The sequence below is a fragment of the Dreissena polymorpha genome, chromosome 4, assembly GCF_020536995.1.
Source record: "Dreissena polymorpha isolate Duluth1 chromosome 4, UMN_Dpol_1.0, whole genome shotgun sequence".
NCBI lineage: Eukaryota > Metazoa > Mollusca > Bivalvia > Myida > Dreissenidae > Dreissena > Dreissena polymorpha.
This window is the reverse complement of record NC_068358.1, coordinates 3,627,355-3,645,398: the sequence shown is the minus strand read 5'-3', so window position 1 is coordinate 3,645,398 and position 18,044 is coordinate 3,627,355. Positions and strand designations below refer to the sequence as shown.

The 18,044-nt window shown below is 36.0% G+C and overlaps 1 protein-coding gene across 1 annotated transcript; it reads right to left on the bottom strand.

Annotated features, from left to right (window-relative positions):
- Nucleotides 1-1,245: 1,245 nt before the first annotated feature.
- Nucleotides 1,246-5,243, bottom strand: LOC127876969 (uncharacterized). Its single transcript, XM_052422524.1, has 8 exons — nucleotides 5,168-5,243; nucleotides 4,641-4,808; nucleotides 4,251-4,371; nucleotides 3,679-3,827; nucleotides 3,411-3,471; nucleotides 2,668-2,827; nucleotides 2,337-2,481; nucleotides 1,246-1,403 (listed from the first exon to the last, which is right to left on the bottom strand). Exons 1-8 carry the CDS (start codon nucleotides 5,241-5,243, stop codon nucleotides 1,246-1,248), a joined length of 1,038 nt encoding a protein of 345 aa, XP_052278484.1.
- Between the last annotated feature and the right edge of the window lie 12,801 nt (nucleotides 5,244-18,044).

The following is an 18,044-nucleotide window of genomic DNA, read 5'->3' as shown; positions in this document are numbered from 1 at the left end:
ATTTGTCCCAATAATACCTTGGTTCAAAAGTGGGTCTCTCGGTGAAAAAAACTAGGTCACTATGTCAAATAAAAGAAAACTCTTAACACTATAGAAGTCACATTTATGGTCCAATCTACATGAAACTTGGTCCGAACATTTGTTCCTATTATATCTCAAATAAGTACGAAATAGTTCCGGTTGTGGCCGCCAGGGGGCAGGGAAGTTTACCTAATATGGCTATAGTAAAAACCTTGACAACACTCTAGAAGTCACATGTGTTGTCCAATATTCATGAAATTTGGTCAGAATATTTTTACAAATGATATTTTGGCCAAGCTAAACAAAGGTTTCGGTTTGCAACATTTAGTGCGAGTTTATCAAAGCGCACGTTTAAAGATGTAACACACGTATGCTTTCCTATAGTTTGAGGTGTGGTAAATGCCCCCCAAAGAAATATCTTCATGACATTTCGTTAATCCTGAGGGCAAAAACAAAACATTATTCATTGAATCATGTTGCCATACCAGTGTACTTAAACGCATTCACTTGCAGTAAATGGCGACGTTGTCGTGCGTAATCCATTTGTATGGAATGTGTTCCTGGTAAATAATTGTATAGGCAATTAATTGGAAATTATTCTAAGGAATACATAGTCTTACGCATCATCGGAAACCCCCGGTCTATTCATTACGTTACTCTCCATTCCTAAATGTATGAGCGGAGCGTAATCAGCAGCCGTGGGTATCCGACGATGAGTCTTGCCTAAAATTGCTGCACTACAAATTTTTTACATAATTGTTTGAAACATTATATGCCCGAATTATGCGATTAAAGCATAAAAATGTAACAATTCTTGTTAGATCTTAGCCAATTCTTTATTTTACCCGGTGCACAAACTTGGTTAAAGGACTTATATTTTTATTAAAGTATATACTTTTACAAATAAAATTATATATTCCATTAAAAGCATTGTAAGCATTTACATGAAATAAAAAATCACTTTGGTAAATTGATTATTAAACACATTTACCTGTAGGTATTTCATTTTTTGTGACGTTTGAAATCAAAATAACGAACAAGTTAACTGGTGTGGTTCACTTGCAATATAACAGGCTTATTATCAGAGCAAACTGGTATAAAGTAGAAATACAAACTAGATAGCATGCTGTCAAATATTTTATTGATAGAAATGATTTCAGTGGTCATCGCTTGCTTTCAACCCTTCAGTGATACGGTGATATATGTAAGTTCCAAGAATAACTGCTAGGCGCCCAGCTTGCTTAGGAGGCTGGCTTTTTCCTGGAACTTCCGGAACATAACGACGGCGGCGACAGCAGAGACGACAGTTCCGCCCACCAGGGGGATGACGATTGCCACGAAGACGCCTTGGTTCATGCACATGTTGCCGTCATCCTCTGGGCCTTAAGAGAGAGAAAATATGAGTCGTGTTCTGAGAAAACCGTGCATAATGCATGTGCGTAAAGTGTCGTCCCAGATTATCCTGTGCAGTTCGCTTGCCACTTTTATGACATGATTCGTTTAAATGAGGTCTCTTCTTAGCAAAAATCCAATTGAGGCGGAAAGTGTCGTCCCTGATTAGCATGTGCGGACTTCACAGGCTAATTTGGGACGACACTTTACGCACATGCATTATGCCCAGTTTTCTCAGAACGCGGCTCATATGTATAAATCCGCAGTGAAAGCTCCCTGGACGTATAACAAACATATTCGTATGTTGCGTGTGTTTCCAGGGAATGTGCGTTTAATATTAACCCATTTATGCCTAGTGGACTCTCCCATCCTTCTAAATTGGATCAATTTATTTCCAAAATTAGGGATGTCTAGTATATTTATTTCTATATTGAGAATATTTCTTACAGAAATTCCTTTAAGCAAACAGCACAGACCCTGATTAGACGCCGCATCATGCGGCGTCTCATCTGGGTCTACGCTGTTTGCCAAGGCCTTTTTTTCTAGACGCTAGGCATAAATGGGTTAATACAGTATCGCAAACATACATCGTTTCGTAAAGCATATTTACTTTGTTTTTTGTCACATTTTCAGTCATTTACAGTACAGCTCATGTTTGCTTGCTAAATCCCGCTTTGACGTCGCGGACAAACGTGCAGTAACTTAGTTCAAGTTCGTTGTGTGACAAAACAGAATCATGTCGTCTTGTAATAATTGTATCGCAATTTAATACAAATAACGGTATTTCTTATGTTTTTATCTAGGGGAAACCGTTGTAAAAAAACCATGTTAAGTGATCATTTCAAAATAACTATTTGTCTAAATGGAACAAATATTACTTATGTAACTCCAAACTCTAACATGTGTTCAGGTTTTGTTTTCACCTTGAATGGTGTCCTCCTCAGTGGCTATACGGATGGCCGTGCCGACGCTGATGTCGTCAACTCCGCTCCCCGACTCCGCCTGGCGCTTGCTCAATGCGGACCTCTTCTTACGGCCGAAACTCGCGGAGCCGTCAGTGCAAACAGTCTAAAAAGATATTTGCGTTACGCAGTTGTCCTATCCGAATTTCGTTCCAAGTCGTTTTAATCAACTGGATCAACACTAGTATTTAACAAGAATGTATTCGCATTTTGATTAACGAACCGTTCAGTTCATGTCTTAAAAGCGCAGCAATTGTACCTATTAATACGCTCGTCACTGAACTCTACTCACCGGGGTACAGAGGCCGAGACAGACTTGCAGTGTACATGAGAAGGGCATGCCAACGGTGCCGCCGTTGAGGTTGGTGGTCCGGAAGGCGCCGAACGTGGCCTGTAGGGTTCCCTGGGAGATACGGGACATATGCGGGAACAGGTCCGTGTCCGCGGCGCAGCTGGTGAAAAAAAGTGTTTGACTTCAGTACATGCCTTTTATCGTGGTATAAACATATCAGAAGGGAGACGTGTGCAGATACATGTATACATACTATTTTATATTGGAATGCTTGTGTTATGATATGGCTTGGAGGTTACCGGGGTTTATGTCGTTTTGAGTCGTGATTTTTGCTGTGCTCCACTGCTATCACATTACAATACATTTGAGCCGCGCTCTGTGGACCGGGGATTTAATGCATGTGGGTAAAGTGTTGTCCCAGATTAGCTTGTTTAGTCCGCAAAGGCTAATCAGGGACGACAGTTTCCACCTAAACTGGATTTTTAATACGAAGAGACTTTCTTTATTATAAAAAATATCATAAAATCGGAAAGTGTCGTCCCTGTGCGAACTGCACAGGCTAACATGGGACGACAATTTTCTTACATGCATTAAACCCTCTTTTCGCAGAGCAAGGCCCATTTTAATATAAAACATTTTGACAAGTAGTATTACAGCGACATTAGCGGTCATTTGGAATGAAATCACTGAACATTGCATATCGCTTCATTGTCAACCAAATATTGCATCTATAATTGTATTACCCGTCAGTGATAATGTCAATGGTGTCGGCTGCGCAATACTTGACCTTGATGTCAAAGTCCTCTGAAAAAAACAAATCAAATAAAATGTTCATTCATAATACTATGTTAAGCGGTTGATGATTTGTACACCACAGTATATTAAACACTTATGTTGACTTATTTGTGTTTTTTATTAATAATAAAAAAGATGAGGATTTGTAGGTACATATTTCAATAAAATATCAAACAAATTAACTGTAGTTATCTATTAACACTGAATAAAACGTACGATTGTATTTCGAGTCGAGTGCGATCACCATGGTGATGATGTCGGTCAGCTTGACCACTTGACCGCTAATGTCCACTCCGTCCTTGTACAAGGTCATAAAGGCGCTGGGCTTGACCGTCAAATTCTGACCCAAGTCATCGGCCTTGTCACTAAAATTTAAATTGAAAAGGTTTTTTAACCATTTTAGTTTGAATGAATCTTTTCTTTTGCTAGTTTAATAGTTTCGGCAGCCCTGTGATGAATACTTTAGTTCATTGTTTTGCACGTCTGATGTGTTGACTGAATTTCTTTAAGGTTTATGCATCGCACACGAAGACTTGGAAACAAGAAGATCCCCACCAATTCAATAACAAAATGTACAAAATGAACAATGTACGCAATTTTCATTATAATATAATATTTTATCAGAAACATTATTAACCGATATGTATTAATAATACGTTTTGACATGTATCCAGATAAGATAATTTAGCCAAATTACGTAAGAAGGGATTATATTACAGAATAAATATTTCAAGAGTCACTAATTTTTACATTCAACAATATTTGTGCTATTTCTGTTTGCAACTTACGCTGCAGCAAGACTGTTGGAGACGGTGAGGTCCCCGAGGTCTGCCACACACATGACAGGGATCTGCTTATCTGCCCCTGTCTGATAGAGGGCCTTCTTTTGTACGATCAGTTTGAACGACTCTTCCTGTGAACGTGGGGAAGTTGTTTATAAATGCACATAAGTCGTCTAGCGCTTGCAAAGAAACGTTGACTTTTGATCAGACGAAGATAAAAACGACTTCCTTAAATTAGAGCTGCATTATGAACGTTCGCTTTAAACTCAATATGGAGACAAAGCCCATGCAAATGTATTTACGTGTATTCGGGCAACAATGGCTGATGTGTAATGCTTTTTCATACAGTCAAATAGATATTTCATGTGTTCAAGAAAATAAAACGAATATTTCAACGTACCCATTCTATGTTACAGGAGCGGAAATCAAAGGAGTGCGTGGAGATACCGGAAGTGGTTGGCAGACGGCATGCGGCGCTCTGCCCCTGGATGTAGACGATACCGGAGTCCGAGGCGTTATAGAGCGTGATGTCCAGGGAGCTATTCGTGCAGCTGTTGATTGTCACTGGTGGGGACATGGGAACATTAGAAAGTAACAAATCCAGTGTAGTTCAGTGATTTGGTGAAGGGATTTCACTACATACGTTTAAAGTTCGATAATTGGGATTGTTTTAGTTTCAATTGTCACGATTGTAATGCGCAGATATGAAAATAATATCAAACATCAATGCATATATACATAGTATTGCATATTTCATGTAAAACACTCTTACATTTTTTACAGTTCAAAACTAACTAAATAGCGTTCAATTCACTGAACAAATGAAAAACGAATTCGTGTACCAGAGTTCTAAGATTTTAATTGCATTCATGAGCATTTAATTCTTTAAGTTGAATTTATTATTTTCGTGGATTGAAACTTACGTGTCGGGTCGAATGTCGTCTGCGCGAGAGTCCCAATCAGCAACGAGGCTGCTATCAGAATACTCAGTAACGTCATCGTAAAGCGACAGATCAATTGGACTGTGGATAGAATTAAAACAAATTCGGTTAACAAACTTTTATTCTAACTGAGAGTATGATTGCGTTATATTTCCTCAGAACTAACATTTTGTTACAAGAAACTTTTGATTAAAGTCAATTTACAGAGCATATTTTGAGCAGATTATAGAATTTAAAAGCTTAAGCTGTGTTTGTGAGCTTCAGTCTAGCTTAAAATCAACTAAGAACGTAAATAAGACGGCGAGTGGCACATAATAGAGGCCTTCTGTCGCGAGATTACTCTTTGCTTAAAATGAATAATAAATTGAAAATTCGTCGCTGTTCTTCGAAAACCGCGTAGGTCAATTTTTAACAACTTTTTTAATAGGCAAAACAAACATTTTTAAATATACTTATTTAGATAGTCTAAAAAAGGAACAAAATATTAAAGAGAAAGCTGCGTAAGTCCATTTTTATAATTAAAATGACAACTACAGGCCTTTATATTTTCATAAATAAAAAGTATGCCCATTTTGACATAGACTATCTAAATTAATATATTTTAAAACTTCAAAAAATATTTTAAAAATGTTTTTTTTAAAAGTTGGCAAAATTGACTTACGCAGTTTTTGCAGAAACAATTAGTGCACCAATGAGTGTTCAGGATTTTCTCACGTGCTCATAACTCTGCCTTCCAATTGGATATGAAATCCAGTATTTTCGCAGAAAATGACCCGTGAAACAGCCGTTCTTATAAAAACAAATAACAATTTGCGCCAAATTTGACTTACGCGGTTTTCGAAGAACAGCACTATTTTATGTTACTTCTCAGCGATGTGGGGCCTTTGTTAAAAGCAAATTATATTTGAAATATATTTATTAAAGTACATGATACACGTGCAACTATTTTAACACTCTTTCTTTCTTTAAAAGAAACAAATGTAGAAAGTTAGAGATCAAGTTTCGTTCACATAGAAACAATATCAATAATAACTACCTTACCTTGCTGACTTGGTAGCGTAGAGCTATTCACTTTGACATCTGGTACGAGTCCATGGAGCTCCGGGTTTTATACATGATCCCCAATTTGGCCATGGCATAATCAATTATCGGCGTTGTTTCGGGGAATTTTTGTTCGTGCTTCATATGTGTAATTGTACGCAATTAATGTACATTTTGGATTGGAAAAATGGCTGTCACCTTTAGTGTGATTGGAAACATGAATATTTAGATCTTTTTGACGTAACATGGCGTATCTCTTACACTAATTAAATTAATATCGGACTTGAAACAGTAAAAGATGACACTTGATGTATCAACATTATATGAACGTTATTCAGAAGGAGTAACATTATTAATGTACTATACTATACTATTTAAAGAACAATGCGTCTATGTGGTGATGCAATTAGTGGCTTTGTGATAGTGTTTACGTAAACAGAAGGTAACTGAGTGACAGTTACCACTTATTGGCTCGATGTGTTACAAAGTTGATTGTTTGAAATTATCAATTCAGAACTGCGTTTTTAGAAAATTCCATAAAATATTATTTGCGTTTTTTATGTATAAAGCTTAAATAAATATTGCTTTAAACAATGACATGTTACACAACTCTGGAGTACATTTAACTTAAAGGGGCCTTTTCACAGATTTTGGCATTTTTTAACTTATTCATTAAATGCTTTATATTGATAAATGTAAACATTGGATCGTAAAAGCTCCAGTAAAAAATCAAGAATAAAATTTAAAAAAAGGAAAAGAACATTGCCCGGAGCAGGTTTCGAACCAGTGACCCCTGGAGTCCTGCCAGAGTCCTGAAGTAAAAACGCTTTAGCCTACTGAGCTATTCCGCCGAGTACACATACTTGACGTATTTTATACCTTATATAAGCAATCTTCGTAGTTTCACAAAATTTAACGACAAAAACAAAACTCTCCAAATTATTCAATCGTTTCGCGTTGCAACGCTTTATAATTTTTAGGTTTTAAAATCGTCAAAAGATGCATATAATGACTATATTAGACTATGGTAAATGTTCAGTATTACTGTTTCCTCACAAATATCATAACTAAAACGAAAATTTGCGAATCTGAAACAACTTTTTTCAATTTTGTCAATTTACCAAAGCGTGAAAAGATCCCTTTAAAACAGACAGGAAAAATAAATGTATAAACATTTACACAAAATGCACTCATAACTGCCATAAAAAAGTGATTGAAAATAATAATTTTCAAATTAATGATGTAATTTGGAGAAAATATGAAACACTATACTGACTACGATCGTGGCTGAAATTCCACTACATATGTCTGAATGCAGGTTTCGTTTAAATGCAAACTACACGCATACATTCGTTCAGAATTGATCATAAGACCGGTAGACAATTGTTGTTGTCAACATAGTTTTGAGTATGGCATAGCCTGTTTGTTATCCATTTTTTACGTAAACAACATTTAATATTTATTGTACAGTTAATTTAGTTTGACAATAATATTAAAATCGTATATACTCTTTACTACTATTAGAAAACATAAAGGTGAAATATTTTTAATTGGAATGATATCCGCCATATAGTCTGAAGGTCTTGAGTTTGATCCCTCCCCACTTTATCATTTTATGTTCATGTTTTTCAAGGAAACGTTGGCGCCTCAACTTTTGTGTAGATGTCTGCTCCTTTACCCAAGGCAGATTTTATCGAAATTCACAGGAAGGATCATTGGTTGACCTTCTTTCTAATAGTTCCGGTCCATTGCATATTTAGGTCATTGGAGCTAAAAAGAAATAGTAAAAAGAACAATTATCTGCTCTAAAACCACGAGGGTCAGGGCTTTAAATTGTGTTGGGTAACATATCCTAGCGGTCCTCATCTTAGTTAGTTCAAATCATGCTCCTTCGGTCAATACTGCCAACTCTCTGGGCGTTACATGATTTATATAGGCAAATAGAGTAAAAATCATTAAAAATATACGAAATGTACTACTGTCAGGGGATTTATATTAAGTTTTAAACATCGTGTGGAGGACCTCTTCCAAGTTTGTTCAAATCCTCTCTTTGTGGTCAAAATAGGCAACGCCCTGTGGTAAAAAGAATTGTGCGGTGACATGGTGTCATGTCACTTTAAAAGAGTACAATATAATAAGAGGATTGTTTTTTCTCGCGCAAACAAGTAGATAAGTATCACTGAATAAAGAGTTGAGTCTAAAAATGCGGCGGCGTAAGTTCATTAAGAAAATCTGGAGGTAACTTGTCGATTATTTTGTAAAAAGGTATAAGTCGATCTGTGTATGTATTTTTCTCGATACTGTCATCCTTCTTCCATCACAAGTTTTTAAATGGAAATTATTTGTGTTCCACTTATGATCAGAGACTCTGTTGCAGACATTTCAGTCATGTTTTTCTAATAAAAGTCTGAAACTAGATTGTGTTATTATATATAGTGACAAACCTTTTAATCTTATTATTACAAAAAGTTCATAGCCAATGTATGTATATAAAATATTTTAACACAATACGTAAATAACCCGCGTTCTTTCCAGCTAGATGCTCGATCTCCACGCAGAGTTGTCGTTCCTTGCTCTCACATACACCTCTGCGGAAGGCTCAGTATGCCATTTTGCCCAGAAACTGGGCAAAACCGAACAAACGCATTCAAAGTACATTTGATTTGGGTTTTCAGGATCAGAGGCAAAACATAATGAAATAGGAATTTTAAATTTACGATACATCGTGCAAAAACTTGCGAGTTTTAATGCAACTCTTTGGAACTATTTTATTGCCCATTTACGCAGATGGAATCATTCCACGCACTTCACAAATGTTAATAATTGAACATAATTTTTCGTTTTATGATGATAGGCATTGCTTCGACGTATTTATGTATGTAGGTTGGTTAACATAAAAAACATATCAATTTTATAATAATTAATTAAGACTGATATAAGATATTATGGTATGAGATGGTTTTCTTTAATGCAGTGAATGTAATGTAACCGTCGTGCAAGAGATTGTTGAGTATACTGTAACCTCCATGATGAACGCTTGGAATGATCATGACATGAATGAAACGCTTTCATAAAAATAGTCCGTTCTATGCCCATCACAGAGGTGAATGTAATGTAACCGTCGTGTAAGAGATTGCTAGATGCTAGGGGATTCTTTAAAAAAAATCTCTCACTCCGCTCCAGAACTTCAACAGAAACCACGAGGCTTATATGACCGGAGTCAGTTTAAAAGTAATTTGCCGTGCACGTGTTTTTCGTGTTACACTTCTGCCCCATAATGCCTGTCTGAGGATCGGCGCCCTGGCCTGATTTTCTGACCTAGATTCGCACCAGCTTGATTTACGAACTCTGATTCGACTTATCCCGGAAAAGCACGAGTTTAGAAAAACCCACTAATCACCCCGGTACAAACAACGCTGGTCTATTATATCAACCAATGATAGCTTACTTTAAAGCATAACGGTTGATACAGTTTGTGATTTTGAAAGGATTATACATGGGTCAACTTTATTTGTGGGTTTTTCCAAAAAGTAGTTTTTTACGGGAAACATGTATTCCCACATCCGTCAGCATGTGAACAGTGGTTTTAACGTTTCGACAAAATGCCTTCAATTTAATCGTGGGAATACGTTGTCGGCGATGAGTATTTACCGTAATGTATACATGTTACGATACTATTCGCTTGATTATCATTGATAATTATAGTTATCTACTTCGGTGTACCCATGACGGTGAAATGCTGTGTTATTGTCAAAATACTTTCAAATGTCACATTGAGGGTTCAGAAGTTTAATAATTATGCTGAAAAATATCAAATTAGGTGCGGTACATTTTTCTTTTCATGCAAATACCTAACAACTGAAAAATAGAAGGGGGGCGAAAATAAAATAGATTTTGATGATATTGCTGCTGTCGTTCCGCGGATGCTGCTGATTATGAGGATGATGATTATAATTATGATGACGATGATGGTGGTGGTGGTGATGATGCACTATAATTAATGAGTATGCGGAGGTGTGTGATCTTAAATCAAAACTTAACTTAATGAAAGCGAAAAACGAGCGACCATTGTCACACGAACACTTTAAGTTGTCAAGTGTATAACCATTACCGCCAATCGTTGTGCGATCGAAAGTATCTCTTATACTTGTTAAACCCTATACTTACGGCAATTTAAAGAGAAAGTCACGCACTCATTATATGCGTTATTTCGTAATTTCCAGTAAGTCACACATTATTTTTAGACTTCACAAAAAAGCCTTAAAATTCTTGTGTTTATCAAAAGACGCAGTTTGTTTGAAAATTCAACAGAGGCGACGACAGAAAACAAATTGAATGATTCACTCTGGTCAGCCTCCCACGTTTTAATCGCAACAAAGATGGGCGTTTCTTCGATTCAAGAACAATATGGTGGGATACGTAGACAGATACGTGCACTTAAGGCGTGAATTGTGTATACTTGTCGATTGTCCTCGTGGGAAACTGTCCGGTCGTATCGCAAAGTCGAGCGCAGTTTCATTGAGAAAAAAATCCTTTTTAGCAAACGCACAATTTGCTTAATTCAAGGGGTTTAGACACGAACCACCCATTATCCGCTAGGCGTCCCGCATCTTTATCATAAAAAAAAACGATTAACATGAATCTTAAAGGCCATTTTCTCTACATATTGGTATCACTTTAAAAATTAGTTCATTATGAGTCATGAACTCATTAAAAAAACAATATGCTCTCATCTTTTAGTAAATATTTGTTTAAAATTAAAGTTAATAAAATGTTATTAGACTGTATGTGACTGGCAGACTAACGCAATGCCCCTAGCCTATCGGCTCGGTTACTTTAGCTCGACTCTACCCGAAATATAAAGTTATTCAATACAACAAACACTGTACAGTGCAGCTTGGATTCATAAAATGCATTCCAATGGTCTATTTTTACCACAATTCTAAGAACTTATCAGTAACAAATGTCATAATTGTTAGTTGCTGTTTTTTTAAGTTTATGCTATGTTGGGTTTAGGAACATTTATGTTATTAAAAGAGCCTCGTTATAAAGAACACTGGGCTTAATGCACGTGCGCAAAGTGTCTTCCCATATCAGCAAATTAGGGACGACACTTTTCGTTTATACGGTATTTTTTCCTGTAACATTTCTTATTAATGAAAATGTAGTTTAAGCAGAAAGTGTTGTTTCTAATCAGCATGTCAATACTTCACAGGCTAATCTGGGACGCCATTCAACGCACATTCATTAAGCCCAGTTTTCACAGGACTAGTCTCATATCGACGTCCACACTTCCACTTACGTAGAAAGTGTTCTGAACAGTGGTAGGTCGGTTCACGTGAACTATATTCCGAAATTATTTGTTCACAATTAAACTTTATTCATCCTTATGTCTACGTCGGAGTTAAAGTTATACACATATGAGGGCATTCAATAATAAATGAACACCAAAGGTCGATCAGTTAGCAGTCGATAATGAAAGGGCAAGTACACCATGGTTGATGGACCAGCGGTTCAAGGTCAATGTCAGTCGTTGAACGATTCCTACTGATGGCGACTCGAGATAATAGGTCACTAGTATGGCGTACTGTTTGGGTCAAAAGTCAACAAGAACTACTAGGTAAACAGAGAAATGGACTTCCAAGTACAAATGCACTTCGAAGTATATATTTGTACGTCGAAGTACAGCCTATCAAAAGACTCGTCTCTTGAGCTGCTTTTTCTTCAGATTTATTCGCTGGTTCTTTTGCTACCTGGTTTGTTAATTCCATTGCTGTATTTGTATTGTTTGACCGATTTTTACCAATCTAGTATCGTATGAAAGCTGGAAGTCTTTCCTTTACGAATATATAAATATACTAAATAGTTTTTGCGAATTAAGAGGCGAAAATATCGTTCCTAATAGAAACACAAATACGGGTTCAACAATACGTGTACTCGTCGCCGCGAAGGAATTTTTCGAATGGCGAAATGATTATTTCTTTAGTAAAATTACTAAAAAATGTTACCAGTCGATAAAGAAACGTATAATTACGTTTTTATCAATATTTAGAAAAAAATGCATTCACACGCAGTGAATATTTAACATGCGGATCAAGGCAACATATGTAAGGCGTCTCCTGATTGGCTAACACTCAAGGGTCGGTAAAACTGTACCTCGAAGTACAATTGTATACGTCGAAGTTCACATTTTTTTACTTCGACGTACAATATGTACGTCGAAGTACATGTCTCTTTTTGCCTAGTAGGTATTGTTGACTTTTCACCCAAGTGGTACGCCATACACTAAAGTTTAATAATAACCCACGAGCATTGATGCGTATGCATTCATAAGATCAGAAAAGCTTCACGCTGTTTGCACCCGCTTCATTATCATCGATACTGATGTTTTATGAGACAGGTCATGCAAAGAGGGGTCTTGTTTTAGATTATAACTAAAATAGATCTGTCATTTACATTATATAATAGAAGTAACGAATTAACAAATTTAAAATGATATGAAAATCGTCGTCAGTTTGGCAGCGAAATTCTTAGGTTTTCTAATAATAAATATATTACCTATAGTGCGTACCATGGGACGAGATATAATAATGACGTATTACCGGTAAACAAAAAACGTGTGCTGTGTGGTAAAAAAAACAGTGTGCCACTATGCGTTTTTAGTTGTTCGCTTGCGGACAACTAAGGTTGAGAGCAAGTTTTGCAAGTCGGTCTGCTCTTAACTACGCTTAGAACGATAACAACCGCATCTGCCTGTTTATACTTCACCACTGGTACACTGCAGAAGTGAGTGTGTGTATGGGTTCAATAGTGTATAATAGCTTGTGCAACGACATTGGCCAGTTTGTCATTAAAATATGTACATATTGGCTGCTTTCAAAGAAAACGTGACTTAATGCATGTCAAATAAGTGGTGTCCCAGATTAGCCTGTGCACACTGATTAGCCTGGGCAATGCGAAAAAGCAAATCAAGGACGATACTTTCTGATTTTATGGTGTTTTTCGTTTAACGAGAGTAGCTGGTACTGGGATGACAAGTATTGCATATGCATAAAGCCATGTTTTCCCAAAATGAATCTTGAATGATCTTTTCTATTAATGATTTGAAAACAAATAAACAACCAATGAGTTAATATTTTTACCTTATGGCATTTGTTAGTAAACATCTAAAAGTGACCTTTTCACAGTTTGTCATAAAATACTTAATATTAATAAACGTTAACATTGGATCTTAAAAGCTCCATTAAAAAAAGAAAAAAATATAGAAACAAAAAAAAAGTTTCCCCCAACTGGGCTCGAACCACTGACCCCTGGAATAAAAGTCAATTGTTTAGACCACCTGGCCATCCGTGCTCATACAATATGTGATGTATTTTATACTTTATTTAAGCAATCCACGTACTATGAAAAAATATTACGACAAAACAGAACTCTAAATTATTAAAATGTTTAATTTTGTTATTTTACCAAAACTTGAAAATGTCTCTTTAATGTCTTCAGGCTTGCAAATTGAATGAGTTCAATATACCGTCAGATCTTATTTCATGAATAACTTACAGGTTTAGTGTTTTTTTAAACTGTCAGCCTGGAGCCAGTAGATTTAAGCCCAGGAAAATCTATTTCAAAAGTTGGTTACAGTTGGGCTATAAGCAGGGCAACTAGCTTTTTCAAAGCTTGAAACAACTCAATCCAATTAAACATAGAATACAAATTTGTGACTGTGGATCTATTAGGCCTAGGAAATGATTCAATTCCGTCTCACAACAAGACATGATGCATTAACAGTCTTTCATGTCGGCAAAAATGTTGCTCAATAATTTAAAGAAAACAAATAAAATATTAGATACACATAACACAACATTTACATGATTATAGGCTTTTATCCGTTAGCAAGGCAACCACATTCTAAAGATGGTTGTAAGTGTAGCAACCGATTGCGAAAAAAGAAACATTGTTGTTATTTTGTCTAAGTTATCTCTATAACTTAACTATGATGATAAACAATGCATGCACATATCGACCTGTGGTTTAAGAAACACTCTCTATAAATTTGAATGGGTTGTGTTCATTTAAAATATGCGATATAAAAAGCTATAACATACTTTTGAAAACTGAGTTGCGTCTAAGATAATGCAATAGCGGACAACTTCAGTTCCTTCAGCGCTTTGATATTGCCTAAAAACGTTTTCTCTCGATACAATAAGCCATACAGAAATTGCTCCACAAAGCCGAAGAATGTTCAGACACATTCGCAATAAAAAGGAAATTTTAAAAGGATTTTATACTTTATACATTTTTTAATGAACAAACTATTTGCTTAAATATAAATAGGTCTTAAGTTGTACGATATAGCAAAAATGATATTTATATGTTGCCTGTTTTTCAATATTGTTAAGAAAGCAAGTCGATGTTCAATGATAACATGTAATAGGGTTACACGTGTCATAAGACAACTCATGCAAGTGTAAGATACATTCTTTAAGATAAAAAGTATATACAGATATGTCATCATGTCAACGAATAATGCTTTGTTACGTTTCAAATTGTACATACCAATGTTTTCATGTCAATCTACCATTCAAATCGTACATACCAATGTTTTCATGTCAATCTACCATTCAAATCGTACATACCAATGTTTTCATGCCAATCTACCATTCAAATCGTACATACCAATGTTTTCATGTCAATCTACCTTTCAAATCGTACATACCAATGTTTTCATGTCAATCTACCATTCAAATCGTACATACCAATGTTTTCATGTCAATCTACCATTCAAATCGTACATACCAATGTTTTCATGTCAATCTACCATTCAAATCGTACATACCAATGTTTTCATGCCAATCTACCATTCAAATCGTACATACCAATGTTTTCATGTCAATCTACCTTTCAAATCGTACATACCAATGTTTTCATGTCAATCTACCATTCAAATCGTACATTGCAATGTTTCCATGTCAATCTACCATTCAAATCGTACATTGCAATGTTTCCATGTCAATCTACCATTCAAATCGCTTACAAAAATGTGAATTAAATAAAAATGCTCGTCAACTGTGGTTTTGAAACATATTAAATCTCTATTTATCCTAAATCAACCACCTTGTGGGAAGAATAAGACTACTCGCACTATGTCGCAACCAAAGAAACACCGTTATTGTTGAACTATTTAAACTTTCAGGCTTTTTAAATCCTTCACATCAGATCTCAAAACCGCTGTCATTGGCTTTAAAAAAAGAATTTAAAATAAAAACGCGAATCGTTTGCGAAACATCAAATACGAAACATGATTAATATGTAAACAGTCTTAATTTATTTGTCGGCTTTTAACGGTCCATCGATGACAAATTTAAAAAGTCAGTTGTTTTGTGTTCATTTTGAAAACCGATGCCGTGTCCTAAATTTTGTGCTGCGACGTTGACAAGGACGATCCAGTGAACGCAGGAACAACCTGCCGTCTAACAAACGAACGATATTGTGGATTCAACAAAATAAATACAATTGGGTTTATTACGCTGTTAAAATGGGGAAGCCTTAATGCAAACTGTACTCCGGGCCTTAGGACGAAACTGCGTTCAGATTCATTGTTGAACTCTAGAAACACGCTTAAGACGAGATAAGGAACGTAGCACAACACAAACCACAATGCTTTTAACGCCATCATGTGCGTCAATCGTCTTTCAGCATCCCCAAGCGAATGGAAAACGGACGCGTTTTCCGATTGGCATGTTGTTATCGAACGCATCACTGGGTCGGATGAATTCTTGAACCTAGCCTGTGCAATATAGCTGGATAATTGCTGTGAGTGTTTTCGAATGTGGAAGTATAGACGCCCGTAACAGATCGTCATGATCGTCAGACACGCGAGCAGAAAAATGAAGTCGGCTGCGTGAGAAACAAAGACTAATGTCGAAAGATCAGGGTCTTTTGAGAACGAACAGTCATGACCAACCGCAGTCTGTATGGGGTCGCTCAACGTAGGAACAGGGACATCGACAACAACCGCAGTCTGTATGGGGTCGCTCAACGTAGGAACAGGGACATCGACAACATCGATCAGGAATAGGAGACGTAAATTGAACAAAACACATAGACACACTGTTATAGAGGACGCACACTGTGTAGATTTTATCGAAAATTGTTTCTTGCTGAATCTGCAAACCTTCCTAAAGCGATCCACCGAGATTATTGTCAACAATATTCCGGAGGAATAAATGCCGGCATATTCTATAAAATATCTTATTTTACAATGATGTCTATTGCTGAAGTGCACATTGATATTTAATTCGACTATCTGATCAATCATCATCGCACACACCAGCAAATCTGAAGCTGCGAGCCATGTTATGAAAATCTTAGTAGAGGAGGCCTTTGTATTCCACCCGTAGAAGACTATCGTCTCGATGTTGCCCAATACGCCGATAACGCAGGTGATTCCTAACCATATCATCAAAGGGAGGTAACTGGTCACTAGGTAATCGTGGATGCGTTGAAGTACAGCTTGACTGTCGAACGTTTCATTAAGACTCATTGACTCGTTGTGGGAAACCTCCATTTATTGCTAAAATTTTAGAAACAAATAATATCACGTTATTGTTCTTCTGACTGTTGGAAAATTAGTACAATTATTTTACTTCGTAAAATACTTATGTTATTAACATTTTATCATATCAATATTAGTTTTTCAATCAGTAAATACATTACAGAGTTTGTAGCAATTTGAAATTATCGCTAAGGCGAGTGTTGTTTAAATAAATTGTATTTAGTTGTTTTTGGTTTACAAAATACAAATGTAGATGAAATTATTGTAATTATAAGTGATTATTAACACTATAGCAATAAGCAATACGTATTTAAAAGAAAATACCGTAATAAGTTAATATCCTGCTATATTTTAAGTTCTGATTCTGTTTTAACAAGTATTCCGATTTGAATTGCGCAACTAGGAAGTGCATGCTTATTTTAGTGTCGCAGTGAACACATAATACGCACGTTAGTAAGCACAGGCACGTTCCTGCGGCTGGTATTATCTCTACCTTTCTCTCTTAATTAATGAGCACTTTACTCACAGTCAGCCTGTTTATCAATTGCGTGTATATTTTATCTTAAAAGTTTCTAATTTTAAATTCGTATCACATATATATGCTGCGTATGAATGAAATGAGCAATTTATATGGATTGTAGGGTTAAATTAAAAAAAAAATTGCTGTAAGGTAGTAGTTTAGGGAAAGCCCTTTTGCGGGTTAAACAAATAACCGTACAATTATTTTCCTCAACGATATTACTTTGAAAACAATCTACATCAACATGCGCAACGCTTATAATAGCCCTGGCTAATGTTATACGATTTTCTGGTTTGGGGTATTGGGGTATTAAATCCGAAATGGAACGGATACAAGGGTCAAACCATGGCTGCTTCCAAACTCGTAAAACGGAACGTTACCATATTTTGGATATTCTAATAGTTGAGAAGGCATATAAGAGCAATATCATTAACACAATATTTTACATTCTTCAACACAAAAGGGACACTTAGCACTGCTGAACATCAAGTTAAAATTCTACCAACCGAAATGACAAACATACTTCAAAAGTCAATCGTTCGTTCATCGTTAGTCAATGTATTTAAACTGATTACGGTAAGTTCATATTTACTGCAAACATCTATCATTGTTATTTCTTACACCTATAACTTTGATGGGTCCGTTTTCACAAACACATTCTTATACATAGGAATAAAAAAGTAATTAAACAACATAGTGCAGTTTCCGAACACGTACAATTTTCCGACACCCTTGTTTTTATCCAA

Excerpts from the sequence above, each read along its gene's own strand:
- LOC127876969 (XM_052422524.1), bottom strand. The coding sequence starts at position 5,243 with ATGACGTTACTGAGTATTCTGATAGCAGCCTCGTTGCTGATTGGGACT. Across the intron at positions 3,472-3,678 it reads ACTCGACTCGAAATACAATC|AGGACTTTGACATCAAGGTC; the intron begins GTACGTTTTATT and ends TGTTTTTTTCAG. Across the intron at positions 2,828-3,410 it reads ATTGACATTATCACTGACGG|CTGCGCCGCGGACACGGACC; the intron begins GTAATACAATTA and ends TTTTTTCACCAG.